Source organism: Macaca fascicularis, chromosome 3 (genome assembly GCF_037993035.2).
Source record: "Macaca fascicularis isolate 582-1 chromosome 3, T2T-MFA8v1.1".
NCBI classification, from domain to species: domain Eukaryota; kingdom Metazoa; phylum Chordata; class Mammalia; order Primates; family Cercopithecidae; genus Macaca; species Macaca fascicularis.
This window is the reverse complement of record NC_088377.1, coordinates 200,089,834-200,117,207: the sequence shown is the minus strand read 5'-3', so window position 1 is coordinate 200,117,207 and position 27,374 is coordinate 200,089,834. Positions and strand designations below refer to the sequence as shown.

Genomic DNA, 27,374 nt, shown 5'->3' with positions numbered 1-27,374 from the left:
CCTCAGGGGCCCCAGGAAGGACCTCCTCTCCCCACTCCCCATCTCTGCAGGCTCAGGGGTGTCTGCTCCCACTGCCTGGCCTCTCTCTGCTCCTAGCGCCTACTCCAATCTCTGAGCAGGGGCTGGGTCCGTGAATGGCAGTGGGAGGCAGATTGATTCCTGGGCAAAAGGGGCCAGGCCCCCAGTAAGGCCCCACGTCTAGGCCAGGGAGGGCCTGAAGGCTGGAGACCAGGCTGCCAGTCCTAGGCACCAGAGTGGGGGCTCATGGTGCCTCTTTGGGGCTGCCCTTGGCCACCCATGGACCAATCAGGATGCACTTCCTCCCCTCTGAGGTCCATAAAAGCCCTGGGCTCAGCCACAGCAGGGCAGAGGAGGAAGAAGAGTACCCTCTCTGTTGAGAGCTGCAGAGAGACAACCCGACAGCAGAGAGGAACCACCCTCTCCAGAGCCTCCTCTCCACTGAGAGCTGTGGACATCAGGACGACCAGCCGCAGAGCAGAGCTGCCTTCTCCAGGGCCTCCTCTCTGTAAGAACTACAGACTCCACACAGATGACCTGCCTACAGACGAGCTATCCACTGTGGGTCTCCTCTGAGCTACTGTAACACTCAACAAAGCTCATGTTAGTGTTGTTCACCCTCCACTTGTCTGTGCACCTCATTCTTCCCTGATGCAAGGAAGGATCTTGAGCAAAGGCACAGCAGTCACAGAGGTTTCTAGCCAGAAAATCAAGCCCCCAAAGATCCTGTAATATAATTAACATTTCTCAAAGGGCAGACTGACATGCCTTCAGTTTGATAGTTCTAGATAGGGGAAACATCCCTCAGCCAGATACAATATCCATTTTCATATGACATTTAGGTAAGAGTCACAACTACATTTCATAAAACTTATTTAAACAGCTCAAATTTCATAGTCCTATAAATCTGTACATGTTTATGTTCCCATCCCAGGAACGTTTCTTCTCTACCCACAGACCATTTTACCTTTTCTAGTAAAAAGGGATTTGGGTTCCTAACGGGGAGCTGAGCCAAAGGACTCAGGCCCTTTTGTCAATCTTCATCTCAACATGCCTCAATGTAAGCTTTCTCATTATAACCTTTGCCTTTTGATTTTTCTTAAAATTTCTCCAATCTGGGTCAAATACAGAAAACTTGTGTGGGGCCCTTTCATGCTGGGGGAACAGCAGGGGTTCCCTTTGGTCCACCCAATTTTCGATGGTGTCGTAAAGACCTTTGTTTTAACCCCATCAGTTTTCATTTTATTTATTTCGTTTCTTAAAAACCATCTAAACATTCCACCACCCTTCTGGGGCAAGTCCTTTAACTCCCTTTTGCCTTTCCCTTTTTTTTTTTTTTTTTTTTTGTAACTGCCCTAAGGTTTAATTAAGCATCTATAAGACTCATGGGGGACAGAAAATTTGATAAGGCTTCTCAAGCAGTAATATCACCGAAGGTGCCCACATAAAATGGACCCTTTTACCCTCAACATTTACCATGACCTGGGTAATAGACATATTCAGGGGAGAATATCCCAGTCATCACAAATCCAGTCCCACATGGTTTATATGTAAAGCATATCAGCTGCTTCATCCAGGGTGTTCCACTTAGCATTTCATAGGGAGAGTTGGGCAGTTCCCTTCTCAGGGCAAACAGACTTTACAGTGACAATTATCCACTAGGCTGTTCATTCTCCCAGGAATAACCTCTTGTGCAATTGGATCACATATATCCCTCAGGGATTGTTTAATAGCGAGCTGTGGGTCCTACATCAACCCAATCATGCTTTCATTCTGTAGCATTTACAGATACTGTCCACATCTGTCTTTAAAATGAAAGATACTGTCCATTGGATACTGTCCAATACAGTAATTTTTACAATCTATTATAATAAATGTTTCTCAAGAAGCTCATGATACCAATCTAAAAATGGAACAATTCCTTTACATCATACCCTCTGGTTTTAATCGTTACTTGATTTTGCCCTTCCCCCACACTGACTGTCTTCTTAGCAACCACAGGTCTTAGAAGTCACTTTTGTTGCCTTGGCTAAATTTTTCCTTTTGTGGGTAGCTTTGAGGCTAGTGACTGAACTGAGACAGATCCACATGGGAGCATGGTCCAGTGTTAAGGCCCAATCCAGCACTGTTGTACTTTCACTTTAGCTATTACAGAAAACAATAACCAAGGATGAATATTTTGCTTTTTATTATTTTGAATTTCCTTATGCAGTGAGTGAGCTAACTTCCTGGGAGTATGAGTATGATCTCTCTCTGAATCCCACTGGTAGCTTTTACCTTCAGGAACAGAATGTAGCCCAGCTGCAGCTCCTTAAGAAGGGTGACCACATGGCCACCCAGGAGGCAAAGGTTTCTCATTCCATGCCTTTTTTTTTCTGTATCCATTTGGTTTCATCTATATAATTTTTTCCTTATTTTAAAGGAAATGTTAGAGTTTAAGGTTTAAGAGTCACTATATAAAGTGACTTTTAAATAGTCTCTAAACTAGAAAAAAATACATTTTCTTTAGCAAAAGCCACATCCTTGTGTTTGTATAAACTTCACCAGAAACACCACTTACTCTCCTACCAGTTTAATTCTTAGTAACCCAAATTCCCAGTGAAAAAAACTGAGGTTACTTAATTTAACATTACATGACTTTAAGATTTTTAACTACTGGACAGAATTTTGAGATTAAATTTACCAAATTAATCTTACCAAATATTACTAAAGTGATGTGAACAAAAAGGCATCAGAGCGAGCTTTTTATGAGTCTGATAAGCACTTACTTTTCTTTAAGTCAATTAATGAGAACTCTTTCACATAGTTTGGTAGTGAACTATCACTTTCACATGACACATATAAACATACAGATATTACAGACATACAGACAAAGGAAGATCCAAAAGATTTTTCATTTGCCTGTTTTCAAAAATTATCTCCCTTACCTTAGATTATTAATTTTTAAAAAGCCAACAAAAGGTAAAGTAGCCAACAAAAGGAGAAGGAGAGAGTTACTATCCCAGGCCTTCTCAAAAGAGCTGAAGCAGCAGGATAGAGTAGAAGTTGTGCTTCTGAGACATCAATCTGAAGTATGTTTCAAAGAGAAACAGATTATAGAATTTAAAACTTGAGGACTTCTTGCATTAAGAGTAATTCTGTATTTTCAAAAAATCTTGTTCTAACCAATTCTTTAGTTTTGTACAAGTGTATTTCAATGAGTCCAATATCTATAAAGACTATTATAATTTATTTTAATTATAGTCAATTTAGTTATGTAACTTTAACATTTTCCTTTTTTTACTAACTGTATTGCTACTTACATAGACCATTCACAACATGCTTGAGCTTTCTGGTGTGTCTTAAATATCCCTCTTTCTTGAAAAACCATTTCATTTTAGGACAAAAATTCACCATATAAGATTCTTTCTCATAAAAAATTACTTTTATCTTCTTACCAAAAAATATCTTTATATCTATAACTTTCTTTACAACTCTCCTATTTCTTGGTTCCTTTTACCTTGTTTTGTTTTATTTATTTATTTTTGAGATGGAGTTTTGCTCTGCTGCCCAGGCTGGAGTGCAGTGGTGCAATCTCAGCTCACTACAACTTCTGCCTCCCAGGTTCAAGTGATTCTCCTGCCTCAGCTTCCCAAGCAGCTGGGACTACAGGTGTGCACCACCAGACCCAGCTAATTTTCATATTTTTCTACAGATGGGATTTTACTATGTTGCCCAGGCTGGTCTCAAACTCCTACTCTCAAGTGATCTGCCTGCCTTGGCCTCCCAGAGTGCTGGAACTACAGGCATGAGCCACCATGCCCAGCCTACATGGTTTTATATGTAACCTTTAGATAACCTTTGAAGTAGACAAAAATTATTCACCATTTAATAAGAACCCATTTTTTAATGTTCTCTTATAATTTTTAAATTGGAAATCCCAGACATTTAATTAATATTTATTATTTAATATAACTTTAAATTATAAATTATGACAAGTTTACAAGCATTTGTTCCGTTACACTTACCTGATTAATTTATTTAATAGTTTATGTAATTACTTATGAAAACTGTGATAGTCATCATTTAAAGTTATTTCCCTGTTAACCATCTGTATAGCCTGTGAATTGCAGGCATTTACCTAAGCAATAAAGTTAAAGTTAAGTGCATAGGCATTTTACTAGTAATTTGAGATTTAGCTGTTTTCATTAAACCTACAATATTAAATGTCTTCGAAAATTACACAAGCAACAATCATTCTATTTTAGGCTTGATTTAGAGTTTTACAACCCTTACGGCAAATTTTGACTCCTTATAGTATTCTGCAGGGTTAAGTATGAAACCACTTGATCAATAAATGCAAACAAAAATGTTGCCAGTTCCTCCATTACTAATATTACTTTACCAATAATTTTAAAACCAACTTATCAATTAAAGATTTTACTTAAGTCATGTGAACTTGAGAAGCATTTGCACTTACTATTTAATTTACAAGTACTCTTTACCTTTAAACCAATTTGGTATCTTGTGGCCAAAAATACACAACACACATACAAAAAAAATCTTATAGCTTTTACTTCAGAACTCTAGCCATGAGATATTAATACAAACTTACTGGTTTATAAAACAACAAAAACAACAACAATAAACCAGTTAGATCCAAACAGTGATTTTTTTTTATTGTACTTTAAGTTCTAGGGTACCTGTGCACAATGTGCAGGTTTGTTACATATGTATACATGTGCCATGTTGGTTTGCTGCACCCATTAACTCATCATTTACATTAGGTATATCTCCTAATGCTATCACTCACCCCTCCCCCCACCCCATGACAGGCCCTGGTGTGTCATGTTCCCCTTCCTGTGTCCAAGTGTTCTCCTTGTTCAGTTCCCACCTATGAGTGAGAACATGCAGTGTTTGGTTTTTTGTCCTTGTGATAGTGTGCTGAGAATGATGGTTTCCAGCTTCATCCATGTCCCTCCAATGACATGAACTGATCCTTTTTTATGGCTGAATAGTATTCCATGGTGTATATGTGCCATATTTTCTCAATCCAGTCTATCATTGGTAGATATCTGGGTTGGTTTCAAGTCTTTGCTATTGTGAATAGTGCCACAGTAAACATATGTGTGCATGTGTCTTTATAGTAGCATGATTTATAATCCTTTGGGTATATATCCAGTAATGGGATGGCTGGGTCAATTGGTATTTCTAGTTCTAGATCCTTGAGGAATTGCCACACTGTCTTCCACAATGGTTGAACTAGTTTACAGTCCCACCAACAGTGTAAAATTTCTCCACAGCCTATTTCTCCACAGCCTCTCCAGCACTTATTGTTTCTTGACTTTTTAATGATTGCCATTCTAACTGGTGTGAGATGGTATCTCATTGTGGTTTTGATTTGCATTTCCCTGATGGCTAGTGATGATGAGCATTTTTTCATGTGTCTGTTGGCTGCATAAATGTCTTCTTTTGAGAAGTGTCTGTTCATATCCTTTGCCCACTTTTTGATGGTTTTTTTTTTTTCTTGTATATTTGTTTGAGTTCTTTGTAGATTCTGGATATTAGCCCTTTGTCAGATCAGTAGATTGCAAAAATGTTCTCCCATTCTGTAGGTTGCCTGCTCACTCTGATGGTAGTTTCTTTTTCTGTGCAGAAACTCTTTAGTTTAATTAGATCCCATTTGTCAATTTTGGCTTTTGTTGCCATTGCTTTTGGTGTTTTAGACATGAAGTCCTGCCCATGCCTATGTCCTGAATGGTATTGCCTAGGTTTTCTTCTAGGGTTTTTATGGTTTTCGGTCTAACATTTAAGTCTTTAATCCCTCTTGAATTAATTTTTGTATAAGGTATAAGGAAGGGATCCAGTTTTAGCTTTCTACATATGGTTAGCCAGTTTTCCCAGTACCATTTATTAAATAGGGAATCCTTTCCCCATTTCTTGTTTTTGTCAGGTTTGTCAAAGATCAGATGGTTGTAGATGTGTGGTATTATTTCTGAGGGCTGTGTTCTGTTCCATTGGTCTATATCTCTGTTTTGGTACCATGCTGTTTTGGTTACTGTAGCATTGTAGTATAGTTTGAAGTCAGGTAGCTGCCTCCAGCTTTGTTCTTTTGACTTAGGATTGTCTTGGCAATGCGGGCTCTTTTTTGGTTCCATGTGAACTTTAAAGTCGTTTTTTCCAATTCTATGAAGAAAATCATTGGTAGCTTGATGGGGATGGCATTGAATCTATACATTACCTTGGCAGTATGGCCATCTTCACGATATTGATTCTTCCTATCCATGAGCATGGAATGTTCTTCCATTTCAAACAGTGATTTTTATCTCAGAAGAAAAGTAACAGCAGATTTAAAGCAAGCAGAAAAGAAATTGAGACAGAAAGAATTTTTCAGGTTAACTTTGGAATGACCTTGGCCAAGAGGAGAGGTCCATCCAGATGGTTGGGGGACCTTAGAATTTTATTTTTGGTTTACACAAGTTGATCTTCCCAGGTGCAAAACAAAGATAGAACGAGAGCAATTGGGCTGGGCATGGTGGCTCATGCCTGTAATCCCAACACTTTGGGAGATTGAGGCAGGTGGATCATCCGAGGTCGGGAGTTCTAGACCAGCCTGACCAACATGGAGAAACTCCATCTCTACTAAAAATACAAAATTAGCTGGGTGTAGTGGTGCATGCCTGTAATCCCAGCTACTCAGGAGGCTGAGGCAGGAGAATCACTTGAACCTGGGAAGTGGAGGTTGTGGTGAGCCAAGATTGCACGATTGCACTCCAGCCTGGGCAACAAGAGTGAAACTCCATCTCAATTAAAAAAAAAAGAAGAGAGAGCAATTGTTCCTCCACCTCTCCAGAGAGGGTTGCATAATTGATTCTTCCTTTACTCCATTTTTTTCTTAAAACTTTCACCTCATCTCGTTTAAAACGTAGATTTACTAGCACTAAATGAAGTCTCACAAGAATGTGACCATTTTCCTTATCACCCACCCACCCCAATTCCCATGTGCTCTCCCCCTTTAAGGAAATGAGTAAACAAGAGACCTCCTGAAAACCTCTCAGGGGCAGTAACCACATCTGCCTCTGTGACCCACGTTTATCCCAAAGGTGCCCTCCAGATCTGGCTTAGTAAACTAGATTAATTGAGATTATTGTCTCAGTCACTCATTTTGGTTAACGAACACAAGAGAGGCGAGAAAAGAAACATTAAGACAAATATTCCACATCTCAAATGTACTTCCCTTTGTGAAAGGAAAATCTCAGGACGCCAAACTCACTATGCCAAGGGGAAAGTTAAGCTTGGGAACTGAGTCAGGCAAAAACTTCCTGCAAGATGAAAGAAGAACGAGAGAGAGAGAGAGAGAGAGAGAGAGATAGCGAGAGAGAGAGAGAGCGCCTTCCTTTTGTTCCCAAACCAATGGCTATAATTCACATGCTTACTTTATTTCATGCAAAATATAGATCCACTGAGCTGGAGAAGAATGCATGATTGATTTTCCCCCAACTCCTTTCTTTTCACATGTAAAGTAGATTCACACTGACCAGTGCCCCACAGGAATGTAACCAGTGCCTCATTGCCTACCCTCTCTCCTTTCTCCTTCCTTTTTCCCTCCCCTCCTGCTTGCACATTCCCCTTTAAATATTAAAGTCCCCAAAACCCTCTTTGGAAAAAGCACAGGACACAGATCCTACCGTAACTTGTATCTCTTTTTCCCTGGTATGTCTTCAACTTCAGCAAAGTAAACCTCTAAATCTACTGAGATATGCCTCTGTCACGTTTTAGTTTGTAGTTTAGCTTAAACATAAAAGCCAATCTTGGCCATGCATGGTGGCTCAGCCTGTAATCCCAGCACTTTGGGAGGTCAAGGTGGGTAGATCACCTGAGGTCAGGAGTTCAAGACCAGCCTGACCAACATAGCAAAACCTCATCTCTACAAAAAATACAAAAATGAGGCTGGGTGCAGTGGCTCACGCCTGTAATCCCAGCACTTTAGGAGGTTGAGGTGGGTGGATCATTTGAGGTCAGGAGTTTGAGACCAGCCTGGCCAACACGGTGAAACCCCATGTCTACTAAAAATACCAAAAAAAAAAAAAAAATTAGGCGTTGTGGTGGGTGCCTGAAATCCCTGCTACTCAGGAGGCTGAGGCAGGAGAATTGCTTGAACCCAGGAGGCGGAGGTTGCAGTGAGCTGATATCACGCCACTGAACCCCAGCCTGGGCAACAACAGCGAAATGCCGTCTCAAAAAAAAATTAGCCAGGCATGGTGGTGCACACCTCTAGTCCCAGCTACCCAGGAGGTTGAGGTGGGAGAATCACTTGAACCCGGGAGGTGGAGGCTGCAGTGAGCTGAGATCGTGCCACTGCACTCCAGCAGAGCGAGACTCCGTCTAAAAAAAAAAAAAAAAAAAGCCAACCTTCAGCAAGGTGGAGTGGAGATCCTGTTTGATACTTAGCTGTTCATATAATCTGCATTTGCTCCAGTGTGTGGGTGTTACTTAGAGAAGATTCCACTTACTGTCCTCACAGAGAGTAGAATCTCAAATCCTGTGTTAAGGAGCATCTGAGTAGACATCTACAACACTCTGTGCTTTGATTCCATGGTCTTTCTGTAGACAGAAAATACAGATACACAATATGGTGCCTGCTTTGCAGACACTATTTTAACTCAAATACTACTATGAATCAGCTTACAGTTTTGTATCTTTCTACTTGCTTCAGACACAAAGGCCAATAACTCAGTTCTTTGTCTTAGAGAAATTAAGAACAGAACCAATAAGCCTTTCTCATTTCCTGCACTCTGGTGTCAGACACGTCACTATGGCCTTCTTCACTTCCACTCGTCAGCACTTGACATGAATGAAAAGGAAGGCAGGAAAGGTGATGTCTGTGACAGCTATCATTTACTTAGTGACTGCTCCAAGCAAGGCACCAAACTCAGTGCTGGCCATTTGGTAATTCGCTTAATTCTCATGCCATAAGTGTACGAGGAGAATGCAGGCCAGAAAGGCTAATTAGCTTGCCCAAGATCACTCAGACAGGCAGGTGGACGGGCTGATGGTAAAGCCCACCTTCCTAACCAGGTCACACTATGTCAGTTGAGGAAATGGTGACCCTAGAAGAGCTGCCTACTCTTTGTTGAATGTGAGGTTGAATGTGAGGAATAAAACTGCCAGCCTCGGCTGGGCGCAGTGGCTCACGCCTGTAATGCCAGCACTGTGAGAGGCCAAGGTCAGGAGTTCGAGACCAGCGTGACCAATATGGTGAAACCCTGTCTCTACTAAAAATATAAAAATTAGCCAGGCGTGGTGGTGGGCGCCTGTAGTCCCAGTTACTCAGGAGGCTGAGGCAGGAGAATCGCTTGAACCTGGGAGGTGGAGCTTGCAGTGAGTCGAGATCGTGCCACTTCACTCTAGCCTGGGTGACCGAGCGAGATTCCATCTCAAAAAACAAACAAACAGAAACCTGCCAGCCATAGGATCTGGAAATGTCACACACGACGTGGATGCCCCAGGTCTAGCTCTTAAGATCTGCTTCCTGAGCTTCCACTGGCAGTCACAAGCTCCCATCAAAGGACTTCTGAATTATACCCTACATCTGCCCATTCTTCCCCACACCAGCAGACAGAACCATCTAGAATGTGAACCTCATGTCAACCCCACTTCTACGGCACTCCCTCACTGCCAAACAGAGCAACCTAGAGTTTCCCAAATGAGCAACATCCAGAGCTTTGAGACGCTATCTTCTTTTTCACTGTGCTCCACTATATTTGCTGAATAAATGGATTTAGGACTAGAGAAGGACCTAGAACAATTATTTTCTGAAGAACTCATTTCCCAATCAGTTACATTCCATCTTATAATATTTCTTCCCTCATTTTTTTGACATAAGGAGTTCATTTGATACCCTAGGAAGTGATACAATGCTAGAGATAGAAAACTAAATAAAATACTATGTGGGGCCAGGCGTGGTGGCTCACGCCCATAACCCCAGCACTTTGGAAGACTGAGGCAGGAGAATCACCTGAGGTCAGGAGTTTGGGACTAGCCTGACCAACATGGTGAAACCTCGTCTCTACCAAAAACACAAAAATTAGCTGGGCATGGTAGCACACGCCTGTAATCCCAGCTACTCAGGAGGCTGAGTGAGTGGGGAGAATTGCTTGAACCTGGGAGGTGAAGGTTGCAGTGAGCTGAGATCGCACCACTGCACTCTAGCCTGGGTGACAGAGCAAGACTCTGTCAAATATATATATATATATATATATTTGCAGACCTACAATCTATGGTACACGGCATGTGTTTTGTGACTGGGAGTTGGGGGACAATTGGAGATGAGGCTGAAAAGTAGGCATGATCACATTTGTAAAGGACCTGGAATGTTGTGATACAAAGATTAAAATTTAAGTCACTGAAATGGGAAAAGCACGCTGTGGTTGCATGTTGCAGGATGGGCTGGTGGAGAGGGGGTGGAACCCAGGGACAGTCAGGAGGCTTGTGGCCTCCGTGGGCATCGCTCTCTGCTCCAGCCTGTGGGCTGGCTGTGGTTCCCGATAAAGCATGGTGCTCTTTCCGGCCACACGGCCCCAGCACAGGCTCTTGTCGGCCTGGAGCAGGCGTCCCTGCAGCTCACAACAGGCCGAGGCCCACTGGTCTCCAGAGGGTCAGCCCAGCACCACTGCACTGAAAACCTCCACCACTGGGGCCAATATCTGATTCGTGTGTGAGCGTTCTCCCAGGTCCTCTTTTGTATAATGTTAAACACTAATTTCCATCTCCCTCAGCAGACTATAAACTAGTTTATAATTGCATGATATATAATTTATGATAGAAACAATCAAAACCATTTTTTTTTATACAGAGTCTTGCTCTGTCACCCAGGGTAGAGTGCAGTGGTGATCTCAGCTCACTGCAACCTCCGCCTCCTGGGTTCAAGCAATTCTCCTGCCTCAGCCTCCCGAGGAGCTGGGATTACAGGTACCCACCACCAGGCCTGGCTACATTTTGTATTTTTCCTAGAGACAGGGTTTCTGCCATGTTGGCCAGGCTGGTCTTGAACTCCTGACCTCAAGGGATCCACCTGCCTTGGCCTCCCAAAGTGCTGGGATTATAGGCGTGAGCACCATGCCCGGCCAAAACCATTTTTTCTTAATTTCTGACTTTTTTTGTAGACACTGTCTCACCTCGTTGCCGGGGCTGGTCTTGATCCTCCCACCTCAGCCTCCCAAAGTGCTGGGATTGCGCCTGGCCAAAAACCATTTTTTCCCAATAACAAGCAAGTTTGTTACAAAAGTCAACCACCTCAGGGTGAGGTGGCTCACACCTGTAATCCCAGCACTTTGGAAAGCTGAGGCAGGAGGATTGCTTGAGCACAAGAGTTCGAGACTAGCCTGGGTGACACAGTAAGACCAGTCTCCACTAAAACTCTTTTTTCAATTAGCCGGGTGTGGTGAGATGTGCCTGCAGTTCCAGCTGCCTCAGGATGAGGCAAGAGGATCAACCCAAGAGGCTGGGGCTGCAGTGAGCCACGTTTGGGGCTGAGGCTGCAGTGAGCCAAGTTTGAGGTGGGGGCTGCACTCCAGCCCGGCTGACAGAGCAAGACCCCATCTCTCTCTCCTTTTTTTTTTTTTTGCAGAGTCTCGCTCTGTCGCCCAGACTGGAGTGCAGTGGTGAGATCTCGGCTCACTGCAAGCTCCACCTCATGGGTTCACGCCATTCTCCTGCCTCAGCCTCCCGAGTAGCTGGGACTACAGGCACCCGCCACCACACCCGGCTATTTTTTTTTTTTTTTTTTTGTATTTTTAGTAGAGACAGGGTTTCACTGTGTTAGCCAGGAAGGTCTTGATCTCCTGACCTCGTGATCTGCCCGCCTTGGCCTCCCAAAGTGCTGGGATTACAGGCGCCAGTCACTGCGCCCGGCCAGAGATCCCATCTCTTTAAAAAAAAGAAAAAAAAAGCAACCACCTTCCTCTCCCATCCTCTTTGGGTTTTGCAGTCAGGTGTTACAGTTATATTAGCATAATGTCTGTATGCACAGTACTGCACGAAGCCTACCTACAATGTTAACACAAGCAAGATAATTACACAAAGTGGCAGGATCTCGAATTGGCCTAACACTGGCAGTGGAGTCCAGTTGCCTGAGTCCATAACCCTGATGGCCTCTCAGTAGCTATGTGAATTTGGGCAATTTGTTTGACTACATCGTACTTCCATTTCCTCTTCTGTAAAAATGGGAGCCACGCTGCAGAGCAACTGTGAAGATTAAACGAGTAATTATGTAGAGTCCAGCATGGTGCCTAGCGCAAGCAAGCACTCAGTAAATGTTATCGACACGGTTGGGATGTGTGTCCCTGCCCAAATCCATGTTGAATTGCAATCCCCAGGGCTGGAGGTGGGGCCTGGTGGGCAGTGACTGGCCCACAGGGTGGTTTCTCATGAATCATTTAGCACCATTCCCTTGGTACCGTGTCCCGATAGTGCATTCTCGTGAGACCTGGTTGTTTAAAAGTGTGGCTCCTTCCCCCTCTCTCTAGGTCCTGTTCCTCCTGCCACATAAGATGCCCGCTGCCACTCTCCCTTCCGCCATGACTGGAAGCTCCCTGAGGCCTCCCCAGAAGCAGAAGCTGCCATGCTTCCTGTACAGCCTGAGGAACTGTGAGCCAATTAAACCTCTTTTCTTTATATATTACCCAATCTCAGGTATTTCTTTATAGCCATGTGAGAATGGACTCTCAGTTATTAAAGTTATTAATAATTTTATTATTATGGTCATTGTACATTATTACCTGAATTATAAGCATTTAGGAAAGATGAAAATGTATGGAATGACAAAATTGTAACCCTGTTTTATAAATTTATAAATTATCCACTATTACAGAAAAACCATAATTGAAGTACTTTTTGGAATTTCAGAGGGCCAGTCAATGCTCCTCTTCTCTCTACCAATTACGAGGTTGTGCAGGTAGAAGTCTCCCCTTTGGTCTACGCTCTTGATAGTCCTCTCTCCTTGAGGGTGGGCAGAACCTGTGAATGTGATGTGCTGTCACTCCTGTGATTAGTCTACTAATCAGTTGGCTTTGAATTAGTCAAACGGGAGATGATCCTGGTGGGCCTGATCTTAAAAAAACAAAGCCAACATGTCAGAGAGAACACATGGGCTGTCCTGGAAGAAGACGAAGCAAACACCGTGTTGTGAGAGGCCTGTGGAGGGCCACACGGAAGGCCAAGAGCCAGCATGAAGTGGGACCTCAGTCCCACAACCCTGTAGGGAACTGAACTCTGCCAATGCACTAAACGAGCTTAGGAGAGGATCCTGAGCTCCATATGAGAACAAGCTCAGCCAACACCTTGACTTCACCTTAGAAGACCCAAGTAGAGGACCCATGCATTTGGCATTTGCTAAGCCACGCAAAATATCATCCTCATTACTGATAAAAACTAAAATGGAGCTTGTGACTTGACATATGGCTTTAGTTGGGGATTCTAATATGTACCATCAAATTCAAACTTCCCCCAAGAATACTGGGGATCCCCCTCATGTGCACAGGGCTGCCTCTGGGGCTCCTGAGGACCACCATCTCCAAAAAGAGACAAGCCCAAAGAAGCGGAGCTGTATTCAGTAGATATGGTGATCTCAGTGACGAGCACAAGGTACAGAAATGACTGCTGTGGGGAGGAAGACAACACAAAAGCCGTCCCAGAGGTGGACACACACACATTGGACTTTGAAATGTGAATAGCAGTTCACCAACAGGACAACAAGAAGAATGTCCAGGCACAGAGATGGTATGTTAGATCGTTTTGTGTCGCTGTAAAGACATACCTGAGCCTGGGTAATTTACAAAGTAAAGAGGTTTAATTGGCTCAGGGTTTTGCAGACTGTACAAGCATAGTGCCAGCATCTGCTCAGCTTCTGGTGAGACCTCAGGTAGCTTTTACTCATGGCAGAAGGTAGAGTGGGATCAGGCACGTCCCATAGTGAGGGAGGGAGCAAGAGAGAGAAGGGAGAGTTCCTAGACTCTTTCAAACAACTTGATCTCACGTGAATTAACTGAGCGAGAACTCACTCAACACCAAGGGGATGCTGCAAAAGCATTCATGAGGGATCCGCCCCCATGATCCAATTACCTCCCACCAGACCCCATCTCCAACATTGGGAATCACAGTTCGACATGAGATTTGGACAGACATCCAAACCATATCCAGTGATTTGAGAATAACTGGCAGCATGACACCACATAGGAAAGTGGCTGGAATTGTGGCCAGACAAGTCTGGTCACATTTTGAAAAGCTCTGTCACACTAAGGAGCTTTAACTTCATACCTTCAGAAAAGGAAGTATTTTATAAGCAGGGAAGAGATTCAATCAAATATGCATTTTTAATTGGCCATTTGATTGAAATATGGGCTTTAAAAATAAATTTTGAAATAATTTCAAACTTAGGGAACATATGCAAGTATAAAAAGCTCCCTTGTCTCTGGCTGGGCGTGGTGAGTCACACCTGAAATCCCAGAACTTTGGGAGGTCAAGGTGGGAGGACTGCCTGAACCCAGGAGTATAACACCAGTCTGGGCAACGTAGCAAGACCTCATCTTTTTTTTTTTTTTTTTTTTTTGAGACGAAGTTTTGCTCTCATTGCCCAGGCTGGAGTGCAGTGGCACCATCTTTGTTCACTGCAACCTCTGCCTCCCTGGTTCAAGTGGTTCTCCTCCCTCAGCCTCCCGAGTAGCTGGGATTACACGCACACACCACCACACCCACCAAATTTTGTATTTTTAGTAGAAATAGGGTTTCAATATGTTGGCCAGGCTGGTCTTGAATTCCTGACCTCAGGTGATCCACCCACCTCGGCCTCACAACGTGCGGGGATTACAGGCATGAGCCACCATGCCTGGCCGCAAGACCCCATCTTAAAAAAAAAAAAAGCAAACAAACAAACAAAAACAAAACTCTCTTATCTCCACCACCCAGACTCCCATTGCTAGCCTCACACATTGCTCCACTTTTCTCTATCATCTATCTACACACAGACATTCATTATCATTAGTCTTTTTCTGAATCATTTGAGAAAGAGCTTCAAATATGATTATTCACCACTTCCTATCTTAGCCCATTTTGCACTGCTGTAGGGTCCAGCCCTACAGGGCTTAGCGGGTGTTCTCCCCGTGTACAGAGATGAGAGATTATAGAAAATAAAGACATAAGGAGATAAAGAGAAAACAGCTGGGTCCAGGGGACCACTACCACCAAGACGCAGAGACCGGTAGTGACCCCGAATGTCTGGGTGTGCTGATATTTACTGAATACAAGACAAGGGGACAGGGTAAGGAGGGTGAGTCGTCCAAGTGATTGATAAGGTCAGGCAAGTCACGTGATCATAGGACGGGGGCCCTTCCCTTTTAGGTAGCTGAAGCAGAGATGGAAGGCAGCATATGTCAGCATTTTCTTCTACGCACTTATAAGAAAGACTTTAAGACTTTCACTGTTTCTTCTACTATCTTCTAAGAACTTCAAAGAGGAACCAGGAGTACTGGAGGGACATGTAGGTGGACAAGGAGTGTGACCATTGAAGCACAGCATCACAGGGAGAGGTTTACGCCTCCGCATGACTGCGGGCAGGCCTGGATAATATCCAGCCTCCCACAAGAAGCTGGTGGAGCAGAGTGTTCCCTGTCTCCTCCAAGGAAAGGAGACTCCCTTTCACGGTCTGCTAAGTAATAGGTGCCTTCCCAGGCACTGTTGTTACCACTTGACCAAGGATCCCTCAAGCGGCCCTTATGCAGGCGTGAAAAGAGGGCCCACCTCTTGCCTTCTAGCTCACTTCTCACAATGTCCCTTCAGTACCTGACCTTATACCCGCCGGTTATTCCTTGGTAATATAAGTAATACAACAAAGAGTAATAGTAAAAGCTAATGATTAATGTTTATACTAATGATTGATAATGTCCATGATCATCTCTATATCTAATTTGTATTATAACTATTCTTATTTTAACTATTTTCTTTATTATACTGAAACAGTTTGTGCCTTCAGTCTCTTGCCTCGGCACCAAGGTAATCCTTCACCCACATGCTGCTATAACAAAGTACCTGAGATAGGGTAATTTATAAAGAACAGAAATTTGTTTGTTACCGTTCTGGAGGCTGGGAAATCCAAGATCAAAATACCAAGAGGTTCGATGTCTGGTGAGGGCTCCTCTGCTTCCAAGACAGCACCTTATTGGTGAGGGGAGGAGTGCTGAGTGCTCACTTGGCCAGAAACCTTGTCTGCAAGGTCACTACCTCCATCCACAGGGAGGAGCCTCATGGCCTAGTCACCTCACGGCCTCACCTCCTTATACCATCACACTGACCACTGTTTCTTTTTCTTTTTTTTTTCTGAGATAGGGTCTCACTCTGTAGCTCAGGCCGGAGTGCAGTGATGTGACCAGAGCTCACTGCGGTCTTGATCTCCTGGGCTTAAGTGATCCTCCCACCTCAGCCTCCTGAATAGCTGGGAGTACAGGGACATGCCACCATGCCAAGGTCCACCTCAGCCTCCTGAATAGCTGGGACTACAGGCACATGCCACCATGCCAAGGTAATTTTTAAATTTTTTGTAGAGACTGGGTCCCATTGTGTTGCCCAGGCTGGTCTTGAATTCCTGGGCTCAAGTGATCCTCCTGCCTCAGCCTCCCAAAGTGCTGGGATTACCGGTGAGCTACCACACTGGGCCTTGGCCATTCAGTTTCAACATCTGAATTTTGGAAGGGACACATTCAAACCATGGCACCCCCCAAATACTCTAAAAACAAGGATCACCTCCACTACGCAATCCTCCCAATGGAGAAATCAGTATCAACACATTGTCCAACCCATAGATCCCACCCAAGCTTCACCAACTGTGCCCACACTTCTTGTCCCATGTCTGGGACCTCCCAGGAACATACATGGCAAGGCGTTGTTACGTCTCCTCAGTCTCATACGATCTGGAACAATTCTTAGTCTCATCCTGTCTCTTATGACAATTTATTTATTCATTTGAGAAAGGGTTTCCCTGTCACTCAGGAGAGACTGCAGTGGTGCAGTCATAGCTCACTGCAGCCTTGAATTCCTGGGCTCAAGCAATACTCTTGCCTCAGCCTCCTTAGTAGCTGGGACTACAGGCTCATGCCACCATGCCAGGGCAATTTTAAGATTTTTTTTTTTTTGTAAAGATGGAGTCTTACTACGTTGCCCAGGCTGGTCTTGAACTCCCAGCCTCAAGTGATCCTTCTGCCTCAGCCTCCCAAAGCGTGAGCCATTGTTCCTGGCTCATGACAGTAATAAAGAAAACAGAATGGCCTTCCTTCTGGGTCTGCCTGATATTCCCTAGGCTAGACTGAGGCCATGGTTTCTGGCAGAAAAGTGTCGGGCATGCTGGTGTGCTCTTCTCAGCACACCACACGGGGACTCAGTTTCAACTTTTCTCCACTGGTGACAGGTGCCTCATTACCTGGCCATGCTGGTGTCTGCTGGCGTTTCCCACCAGAAAGTCTCAATTTTCCTCTTTGTAATGGAAAAGTATGCTGAAGAAAGATATCCACTCTCATTCCTCATCAAATCTCCACCTACCTCCCTGAACCTCCATTCATAGCTCACTCCTGCAACAACCCCACTACAGTGATTGGTAAAAGATGATTTCTATTCTCGTAATTCCTTCTTCATTTATTAGTTCACATTCTACTATAAAGAACAACCTCCCGTTCTCCACTATTCTTTTCCCTGCATTCATCACTGGTTTATCTACATCAGTGTGGACTATTTTGCTCACTCAGTGGTAATCTGCCAGTATCATTCTTTGTTTTGTTGCTCAAATTGTCCTAGATTTCACCAGCAAGAACTCCCGCCAGCTACTTTCCATGTCCTTTGATCTCCTGTGAATCTTTGAGCACTTCTTCACTTCCTTGAACAACAAAATATTTCAGGATCATCTCGTACTTTCACTCCAGCCCTGAAATTAACCATTTCTCCAAGGAGTCCTGATTCCTTTTGTTGGAAAATCTTATTTAGAATTTAAGATCCAGGGGCTACCTGTGATCATTGGTACTGGGGTACCATTGTGTCTAGATACTCAGCAGACAGAACTAGAAAGTATTTCTGTGTTTATATGCACATATACCTACACATGCCTGCACACACACACAACTATCTTTATATCTATCTGTATATATTTTTAAAAATGAGTTCATACTACCACTTCCAGTTCCAATCCAATTCCTCAGTGTTCTTTTTAGCCTTCCCTCTTCCATGTTTTTACCTTCTCCAACAGCAAGAAACCTGGCTTTCACTGTCCCCAGTGTATTTAATTTGCTGGTATAACCTCCAAAAGGAAGAGATGCAGAGCACGTGCTCCCATCCTCCACAATGAGACATATTTAGAGGTGTTGGGGAGGATCCAAAAGCAGGAAGAGTTGAACCTAAGCAGAAGACAGCACTTTCCTCTGAAACCAGGAGGCTGGAACTTCGCAGCTGTGCACCGGAGCACTCGGAATGACACTCCAGAGAAAGCAGCACTTTTCCTTGTTTACAAGACTTTTTCTTGTTACAAGAAGGAAACGATGGAGGGGACATGAAAGATCATAGGAGATTGAGGGGTTATAACGTTAGCAAAAATCTAAGAGCCGAGCTGGACCTGCAGTCAGACTGGACACCTGTAAGACTGAACTGTGGTAGGACCTTACGATCTGCTTTCTGCAGGCAATTAACCACAGGGAGTGGCTGGAAGCCCGGGACTCACAGAGAGAAGCTGAGGACACTCGGGCTGACTGGTATGCAACACGGGAAATTCTCTTCAATCTAGTTTACATCCTTGCGTCAACCACTGGATGGCACATGGCACAGGAATTTTTTTTTTTTTTTTTTTTTTTTTGAGACGTTGTCTCACTCTGTCACCCAGGCTGGAGTGCAGTGAGTGGCGCGATCTCGACTCACGGCAACCTCCGCCTCCCGGGTTCAAGCAATTCTCCTGCCTCAGCCTCTGGAGCAGCTGAGACTACAGGTGCGTGCCGCCATGCCGAGATAATTTCTCATTATTTTTAGTAGAGACGGGGTTTCACCATGTTAGCCAGGATGGTTTTGATCTCCTGACCTCGTGATCCGCCCTCCTCCGCCTCCCAAAGTGCTGGGATTACAGAATTTTTTACGGGACTTATGTTTATGCAAGTCTTTGTAGGATATGAACCTACAATTTTCCAGTAGAGGAAAGCTGCAAAAGAAAAGCTCAGGCTCCTTTCTGTGTCAACAAGGCAATTACTTGCTTTTGTGTTGAGGTTTAGTTTTGAATGAAAGGTGGTGTTAGGAGCATTAACCGGTCGCATATTTACAATCTACATAATATAATTTGCTGCTGCAGCAAACCAGGGACTGTGAAGATTAAGAAAAAGGAAACCACTTCCATCTCTTGCTTGGGGTTTACTGCCCTTGCCTGGAGTTGAGCGTTTAGACTCTGCAATGTTTTACCTATGTGATATAATCTCCACATACATATGCACACAAAATTTTGCAGACACAGGAATGAGGGGAGAGAGATTCCCATGGAAAGGTGACCCTGCTTCTTCTGGGCATTTGTTTACTCATTCAGTACCTGCCAGTGCCCTACTCTGTTACAAATTCACTGAAAATTCCCTTGGAATTCACTGAATATGCTCAAAAACAGTCAAGTAGGATGTTCTTTGCTACTGTTTGGCTTGAAGTTTCCTTGAAAGAGATTTCAAAACAAATATAATTATCTCGATTGAACTCACTGGAAAATAAAGTGATCAATAGTCGTGTTTTTGAGTTAACTGAAAAATGATCTCAGGAATCACAGGCAAGGCCCAAAATTAGTCGTCTGAAACAGCTATTAATAGTTGGCCACAGTATTAACACCTTTGGCGAAGCCGCGTGGTGCCCGGGGTGAGTTCCCGGGTGTCAACAGCGTCCCTTGGGCGCTTGCGGTGGTCTTTGCCCGGCACTACCACACCCCTCAGGGAGGGTTTTTGGGATTAAAGGCATCTTAAAGCCAACTGAACTGTGTGAGAGTTGTCAGGCTCACAACGGAGACGTTCGTGTTTAAAACCCTGACAAGCAAGGTGGGAAGGGCCACAGAGGCAGCGTTCTCCCGCCGGAATGCCGGATAACAAGACCATCCCGAGAGACTGCGCAAAAGCCACAACCGTGCACACTGGCTACGCAACCTCACACCGAAGAAATACTGGAGGACTCCCGCCAGCAACGCCCGTCTGACCTCCCGCGGGCGCCCTCGTCACCGGTCCTCGTGGCCGGGGAGTTACCGCAAACAGGGCCGCCGCCCTCTCATCCCCCCGCCACCCCGGATGCGCTCAGCGGCCGCGCACCCCCACGCCTGCCAGCAGCTCCCAGGGCCGGTCAGTCTTCGCGTTTGACGACGGCAACTTCCCGCGCCTCGAAGAGCGCAGCCACGCACCCGGAAGCCGCCTCGGGAGTCCCACGCCGCCGCGCGACGCCGCGCCAGAACCGCCCGCGGGTTCCGAGGCCACCGGCGAGTGGGGAGGGTGCCCTGTGGGGCTGGGGCTCGGAGAGGACGCAGGCGCGCCCGACCCACGCAACAAGCATTCTCCTTCCCGGTCCCGACTCCCGCCAGCCGAGACACAGCGCCCCGCGTGATGACGTCGTGCGCCTGCCCCGCCCACTCCAGTAGTCATCGACCCAGCCCACGGCCCGCCTCGCGCGATGACGTCACATCCACCCCGCCCACTCCCGGTGACGTGCCAGCCTCAGGCCCACGCCGCTCCCGCCCCGCGTGATGACGTCGCCGTCCCGAGAAGAGGCGGGCGTGCGGCGGAGCCGCGTCCCCTCAGAGGGGCGCTGGCGCGGGGCTGAGCCGTCCGGGATCAGCGCGAGCACCCAGCCCGCCTCGGCCGGGAGGGCAGCGCGGCACGGCGGGGCGATGAGCGGCGCCCGGGGCGAGAGCCCGGAGGCGGGCGCCGGCGGGGCTGGGGGCCGCGCGGCGCCTGAGAACCCCGGGGGCGTGCTGAGCTTGGAGCTGCCCGGGCTGCTGGCGCAGCTGGCGCGGAGCTTCGCGCTGCTGCTGCCCGTGTACGCGCTGGGCTACCTGGGGCTCAGCTTCAGCTGGGTGCTGCTGGCGCTCGCCCTGCTCGCCTGGTGCCGCCGCAGCCGCGGCCTCAAGGCCCTGCGCCTGTGCCGCGCGCTGGCGCTGCTGGAGGACGAGGAGCGCGCCGTGCGCCTGGGGGTGCGCGCCTGCGACCTGCCCGCTTGGGTGAGTGCAGACCCCTGCCCGCCCGGACCCCTGGCCCCCGGTCCCGATCCCTCCTCGTCCAGGCAGGCGCTCCCCTTCCCGCGACCTGCCGCCTGGGCGAGTTCGCAGACCGCAGCCCCGCCCCGACTCCCGCCTTCGTAGTCCCCCACCCACCCCGGTCCAGGCAGGCGCTCCCCTCCCGCCTGGGCTACTGCAGACCCCAGCCCCGACCCCCGGCGCTGTTCCTGCGACCTGCCAGCCTAGGTGACTGCAGACCCCGCCCCGCCCCGACCCCCAGCCCCGACTCCCAGCCTGTCCACGCAGGCGCTCCCCTGCCCGCGACCTGCCCACTCGGGCGAGTGCAGACCCCAGCCCCGCCCCAGCCTCCGGCCCACTCCCTGCGAACCTGTCCGCCTGGGGCCGCCGCCCTCCGCTCCCGCCCGAGTCCTGAGTGCTCCGTGCCTTCCCGCCGTCCGAGTCGGGCGTCCCCGGTCTCCGCTTCCCCGCCCGCCCAGGCTCCGGGTCCTGGGCGCGTCTGCCCTCGCTGTCCCGCGCGGCTTCCTGGAGACTCCTCCTCACAAAGCCCGTTTCCCTCCCCCGGCCTGCGGACCCCGAGCGCCAGCGGCAGGTACCGGGCGTGGCGCCCCCTCTTCGGCCGCGGCGCTGCCGGAGCGCGCGCTTCCTTCTGGTGCCGCCCGCGGGGTCTCTTTAGGGGCCTGAGCGGCCGGTTGGGCTCTCAGAGCGCCCAGCGCGATTCTCGTGCTCCTTCCCAACTCCCTGCCGGCCTGGAAATGCTCCAGGTGGCTTCAGCTTTTCCTTCTCTCGGTTTAAAAAAAATGTAATGACAGCTGGTGGGGGAGAAGTTAACTTTTTCTTCTACCCAAGAGGACTCACTCATGTCTTGGTTGTTTCTGACACATTTCAAGGGCAGTGAGTATCTCCCGAAAGATGTGGAGATATTAGATAATTGAAAGATTGTTTCAGTTTTTTGCAAGTATAATTGTGAGACTGAGCATTTTTATATGGGGTCGACCTGAGTCCAGTGTGAATGTGTGTGTGTGGCACGAAGTTTTGGAAGAGTTGCAGCAATAGCAAGAGTCATAGTGTTATTTCATTTTTAACTCTGGCAATTCTTTACCCCATATATTTATGGACTATAGACACGAAGAGTTGGCTTCATATCTTTTTCTGGTCGTTCCCTAATTCTTTCTTAGCCATGACTTGGCGTCACAGTTTCACACTGCAAGAAAGAGGATTTTAATGATGCTTCCATTAGGCTTAATGTAAACTTTGGGGTGAAGGTGGCCAGCAGTGGGTTTCGGAAGGGTCATTTTCCCTTAGAGGAGAAAAGGTCCCTGTTTCCAGTGAGAAGTAAAGCATGACACAGATGGCAAACAAGAATTAGAAAGGAGGCGTGCCCAGGACAAGAAGATAGTAGATGCTACTTTGTGACGACAGATTGCAACTGAAGTAAGAATATAATGTAAGGGACTTGGGAATGCACAGTTCTGCCGATGCGTGGTGAGCATGAGGGACAGTCGTATTTGGAGAACCAAGGTAACTGGCATGGTACAGCTTTTTGCTAGCAGTGGGAAAAATTGAGGGTCGTGTAGAAAACGGGAAGTTAGAGGAACCGAGGTGGGAAAAACTTAAGAACAGAAGAGGTGCACTTTGGAAATGGAAAAGGACTTTAAAGTGACATTTTGTGTCTATATTACACTACGATGCATAATGTTAAAAAGTAGCTAAAAATAGAGTCCATTACCATCCATTACCAAAACAGCAACGTAATCAATGCTGAAATTTGCAGGAAGTGATGATGCTGACTTTCATAGAACTTGGTTATTGGCCAATATCAAATTCGCTTGTTAAAAATCTTTGTGAAACACAGATTTTCTTTTCTTTTTTTTTTTTTTTTTTTTTAAGACAGAGTCTCTCCCTGTCCCCCAGGCTGGAATTCAATGGCATGATCTTGGCTCACTGCAACCTCCGCTTCCAGAGTTCAAATGATTCTCCTGCCTCAGCCTCCCGAGTAGCTGGGATTACAGGCGCGCGCCACCACGCCCAGCTAATTTTTGTATTTTTAGTAGAAACAGGATTTCACCATGTTGGCCAGGCTGGTCTCGAACTCCTGACCTCGTGATCCACCTGCCTTGGCCTCCCAAAGTGCTGGGATTACAGCCGTGACCCACCGCGCCTGGCCACACAGACTGTTTTCTTGTGATACATAAACAGATGCAATTGCTGCCATATTGAAGAACTGAAATTCTTTTATTTTATTTTATTTTTTTTGGAGATGGAGTCTTGCTCTGTTGCCAGGCTGGAGTGCAGTGGCACGATCTCAACTCACTGCAACCTTGGCCTCCCGGGTTCAGGCCATTCTCCTGCCTCAGACTCCCGAGTAGCTGGGATTACAGGCATGCACCACCACGCCCAGCTAATTTTTGTATTTTTAGTAGAGATGGGGTTGCACCATGTTGGCCAGGATGGTCTCGATCTCTTGACGTCGTGATCCGCCTGCCTCGGCCTCCTAAAGTGCTAGGATTACAGGCGTGAGCTACCGTGCCTAGCCTGAAATTCCTTTTTTTAGAAAAAAAACAGAATACAGGCCGGTGCGGTGGCTCAAGCCTGTAATCCCAGCACTTTGGGAGGCCGAGACGGGCGGATCACGAGGTCAGGAGATCAAGATCATCCTGGCTAACACGGTGAAACCCCGTCTCTACTAAAAAATACGGGTGGATCACGAGGTCAGGAGATCGAGACCATCCTGGCTAACACAGTGAAACCCCGTCTTTACTAAAAAATACAAAAAAACTAGCCGGGCAAGGTGGCGGGCGCCTGTAGTCCCAGCTACTCGGGAGGCTGAGGCAGGAGAATGGCCTGAACCCGGGAGGCGGAGCTTGCAGTGAGCTGAGATCCGGCCACTGCACTCCAGCAAGGGGGACAGAGTGAGACTCCGTCTCAAAAAAAAAAAAAAATACAAAAAACTAACCGGGCGAGGTGGCGGGCGCCTGTAGTCCCAGCTACTCAGGAGGCTGAGGCAGGAGAATGGCGTGAACCTGGGAGGCGGAGCTTGCAGTGAGCTGAGATCCGGCCACTGCACTCCAGCCTGGGTGACAGCGAGACAACGTCTCAAAAAAAAAAAGAAAAGAAAAAAACAGAATACAAATGTAATTTAGCCAAAGATTCTTTTTGAGTTTTTAATCTGTGTGACTTAAACTGATGAACCATGGTGTTCACCTCATGAAGAATTTATATTTTCTCCAGAATGTTTTACTTGTGATTCCAAATTTGTGCCTGAGCTCATAATCCCACACATACAGACTTCAATGTGCCTAGGTTGCTTAAGACATTTCTTGAAGGATTCACATGAAACTTGACAGTGATTGTGTTCACAGTTTTAGAGAGATTTTAAAAATATCTTTTAAAGTATACTTATGTATCTATTTTATGATATTTATTAAAAATATAATATACTTTGTTTTCATCATAAAACCAGCAGGTTGCATGGTCTCGAAATGTGCCTGAAATTCTGCTGTGTGACAGGGGTTTTGAGGGGGGAGGTCAAAGCACATCAATAATAGAAGAAACTATGAATAAGAAAAGTTAAGATTTCAATATTACTTGCACTTTGGGTTTGTTTTTGTTTTTATTTTTCTAGAAATGAGTTCTTACCATGTTGTCCAGGCTGTTCTCAAACTTTTGGCCTCAAGGGATCCTCCCACTTAGACTTCCTGAAGTGCTGGCATTACGGGTGTGAGCCACCATGCCTGGCCAATATTACTAATACTTTGATTTTTATCATACATACATTGATTCTTGGGGTTTCTGAACTTTGGGCTGATATTTTGCCTTGAACAAGATATATTTGTATATCCCAAAGACTGTACTCGTTTTCATAGTATGTCGTTGACAACCATTAATTCATAGCAGAGTGGAAACATAGGAAAACATGAATTAATGAGATACTGATTTCCTCACTTCACTTTTGTATATATTCACTGGCAGCTTTTCTTCTTACTGAGTAAAAACTGAAGCTGGATATGGAAACGAGATAAAGAGTGTTAATACTTTGAGAAAAAATATATACTCTTCCTGATTTAGGCTATTAGGATATGAAAAATGGCTTTCACTTAACTGTGATAATTCTGTAAGTTTGGTCCTACAGCTTTAAAATAAAGTGTTATTTTTCTTCACTTATTTTCCCATAAACAGTTATGTTCCAACTGTTTAGGGGAAAGACTTGGCAGGCTGGATGAATTGAGGACGGGGCTTTTTGTTGTTTAAATGTCTACCCAGTGTTAATGGGCCCTGGACAATTAGACTACTCTGGGTGAAGAGAAGATTTATTTATTTATTTATTTGTTTGTTTATTTATTTATTTATTTATTTTTGAGATGGAGTCTCAATCTGTTGCCCAGGATGGAGGGCAGTGGCATGGTCTCGGCTCACCACAACCTCTCCTGCCTCAGCCTCCCAAGTAGCTGGGAGTACAGGTGCCCATCACCACGTCTGGCTTATTTTTGTGTTTTTAGTAAAGACAGGGTTTCACCATGTTGGTCAGGCTGGCCTCAAACTCTTGACCTCAGGTGATCCACCAGCCTCGGCCTCCCAAAGTGCTGAGATTACAGGTGTGAACCACCGCGCCCAGCCTTTTTTATTTTTTAAAGAGAGGAAGTTCTTGCTGTGTTACCCAGGCTGGTCTTGAACTCTTAGACTCAAGCAAACCACCTACGTGAGCCTCCCAAGTAGCTGGGATTACAGGTGCATGCCACCATGCTCAGGACTGTGAAGAAGATTCTTGAAGAGTTTTTATAGAGATGAATAAGGGCAATTTTTCATTGCTATTTTTATTTATTTGAAAATACTAGATCTTCATAGGATAAAGTCTGACTCTATCGTGCTTTTATTATTGCCACTAAATGCTGATTCTGTGGCTGCCATGGATAATACTGTCATGGATAATACGACTCAACTGTTCTGACAGTCGGTCTTTTATCACCTCATACTTGGATTATTGAGAATTAAAGCATATTAGCTTCCTTGGTTATGTTGTTCTGTACTTTCGTATACAAGCTTTCTCTGGGGAGAGCTTTCTTCCCATTGCCCTTCTGGGAAGTTCAGGAAAATTTAACTCTAGCCAAAATATGGTATGTGTAGTCTGAGAACCAAATGAACAAAAGAAAATAATGCACTGTGGTCTCATGTAAAGAAAGGGCAAATTTTTTTTTTTTATTCTTCGTGTTAATCTTCACTTAATACTTTAATAAAATGTTGTGAAGACTTGTAACTGAAAATAGTTGGCATAGCTAATTCAGGAGCCACAATTTCGCTATTTTAAACAAGTGCTACTTTAGTACCTGAATCCAAGCGATCATGTGGTTGAAGAAGTGTTGGAGTCCTCGTCGTAGCTGCAGATAGGATGAGGGTGCTGCCTGGGGTTTCTTGTTTACACCCACACTGCGGCTGCGGCACAGAAGGGAAAGGATGTGACCGTTGTGTTGCTTCAGTTCTGTGGTCTGAGAGCCTCATTCAGTTAGAACATTAATCCCCCAAGATGGCTAAAATTAAAGCAGTAAATATCTGGCTTTTAGTTTAAGCTAAAAAATAGATTTAAATTTAGGATATATGCATCCATCAGCCTGTATGTTGTGGATTTAGTAAAACTTCTATTAAGATTAGTATTATTCTACATTTAAGGATGGGAGGATATGGAGCTAGGACTGAAATATAAATACTTTATATGAATATATACACTTATAATATATTTTATAAGTATGTATTCATAAATGTAAATTTCCATCCTGTGAAGATCAGCTGTGGAACAGTGTTATTGTTAGACCTGGTGAACCTGTGATCTTTCTTGTGGGCTTTCATGATTTCCTCATTGGTCACAGCCTTTAACCTTGAAGTAGGCGTGGTGAATATACTAAAAACCATCAAATTGTATACTTTAAATGAGTGAATTGACTAGTATGTTAATTATATCTCAATAGCACTGTTAAAAAATATAGACATCAGGGGTTGGGCGCGGTGGCTCACACCTGTAATCTCAGCACTTTGGGAGGCCGAGGCCAGTGGATCACGAGGTCAGGAGATGGAGACCATCCTGGCTAACACGGTGAAACTCCGTCTCTACTAAAAATAC

At 45.6% G+C, this 27,374-nt stretch overlaps 2 protein-coding genes across 10 annotated transcripts in view; one reads left to right on the top strand and one right to left on the bottom strand.

The window, feature by feature from the left end:
• The window catches only part of DYNC2I1 (dynein 2 intermediate chain 1), a 131,330-nt gene extending 109,311 nt beyond the window's left edge, over nucleotides 1–22,019 (bottom strand). For 2 of the 5 annotated variants that reach the window (XM_074036491.1, XM_074036495.1), the window contains exon 1: nucleotides 21,633–22,019. The gene's annotated coding sequence lies outside the window, so the exon portion shown is untranslated. Of the gene's footprint in view, nucleotides 1–20,434; nucleotides 20,639–21,632 lie in introns of those variants that run through there. The other 3 variants (XM_045388040.2, XM_074036494.1, XM_045388038.3) reach the window with 2 other exon arrangements.
• Nucleotides 20,827–27,374, top strand: part of ESYT2 (extended synaptotagmin 2) — a 101,378-nt gene continuing 94,830 nt past the window's right edge. For all 5 annotated transcript variants that reach the window (XM_045388048.2, XM_015448364.3, XM_045388047.2 and 2 more), the window contains exon 1: nucleotides 20,827–21,247. In XM_045388048.2, the coding sequence (XP_045243983.2) occupies nucleotides 20,918–21,247 (330 nt within the window). In that variant the 5' untranslated portion in view covers nucleotides 20,827–20,917. The remainder of the gene's footprint in view (nucleotides 21,248–27,374) is intronic.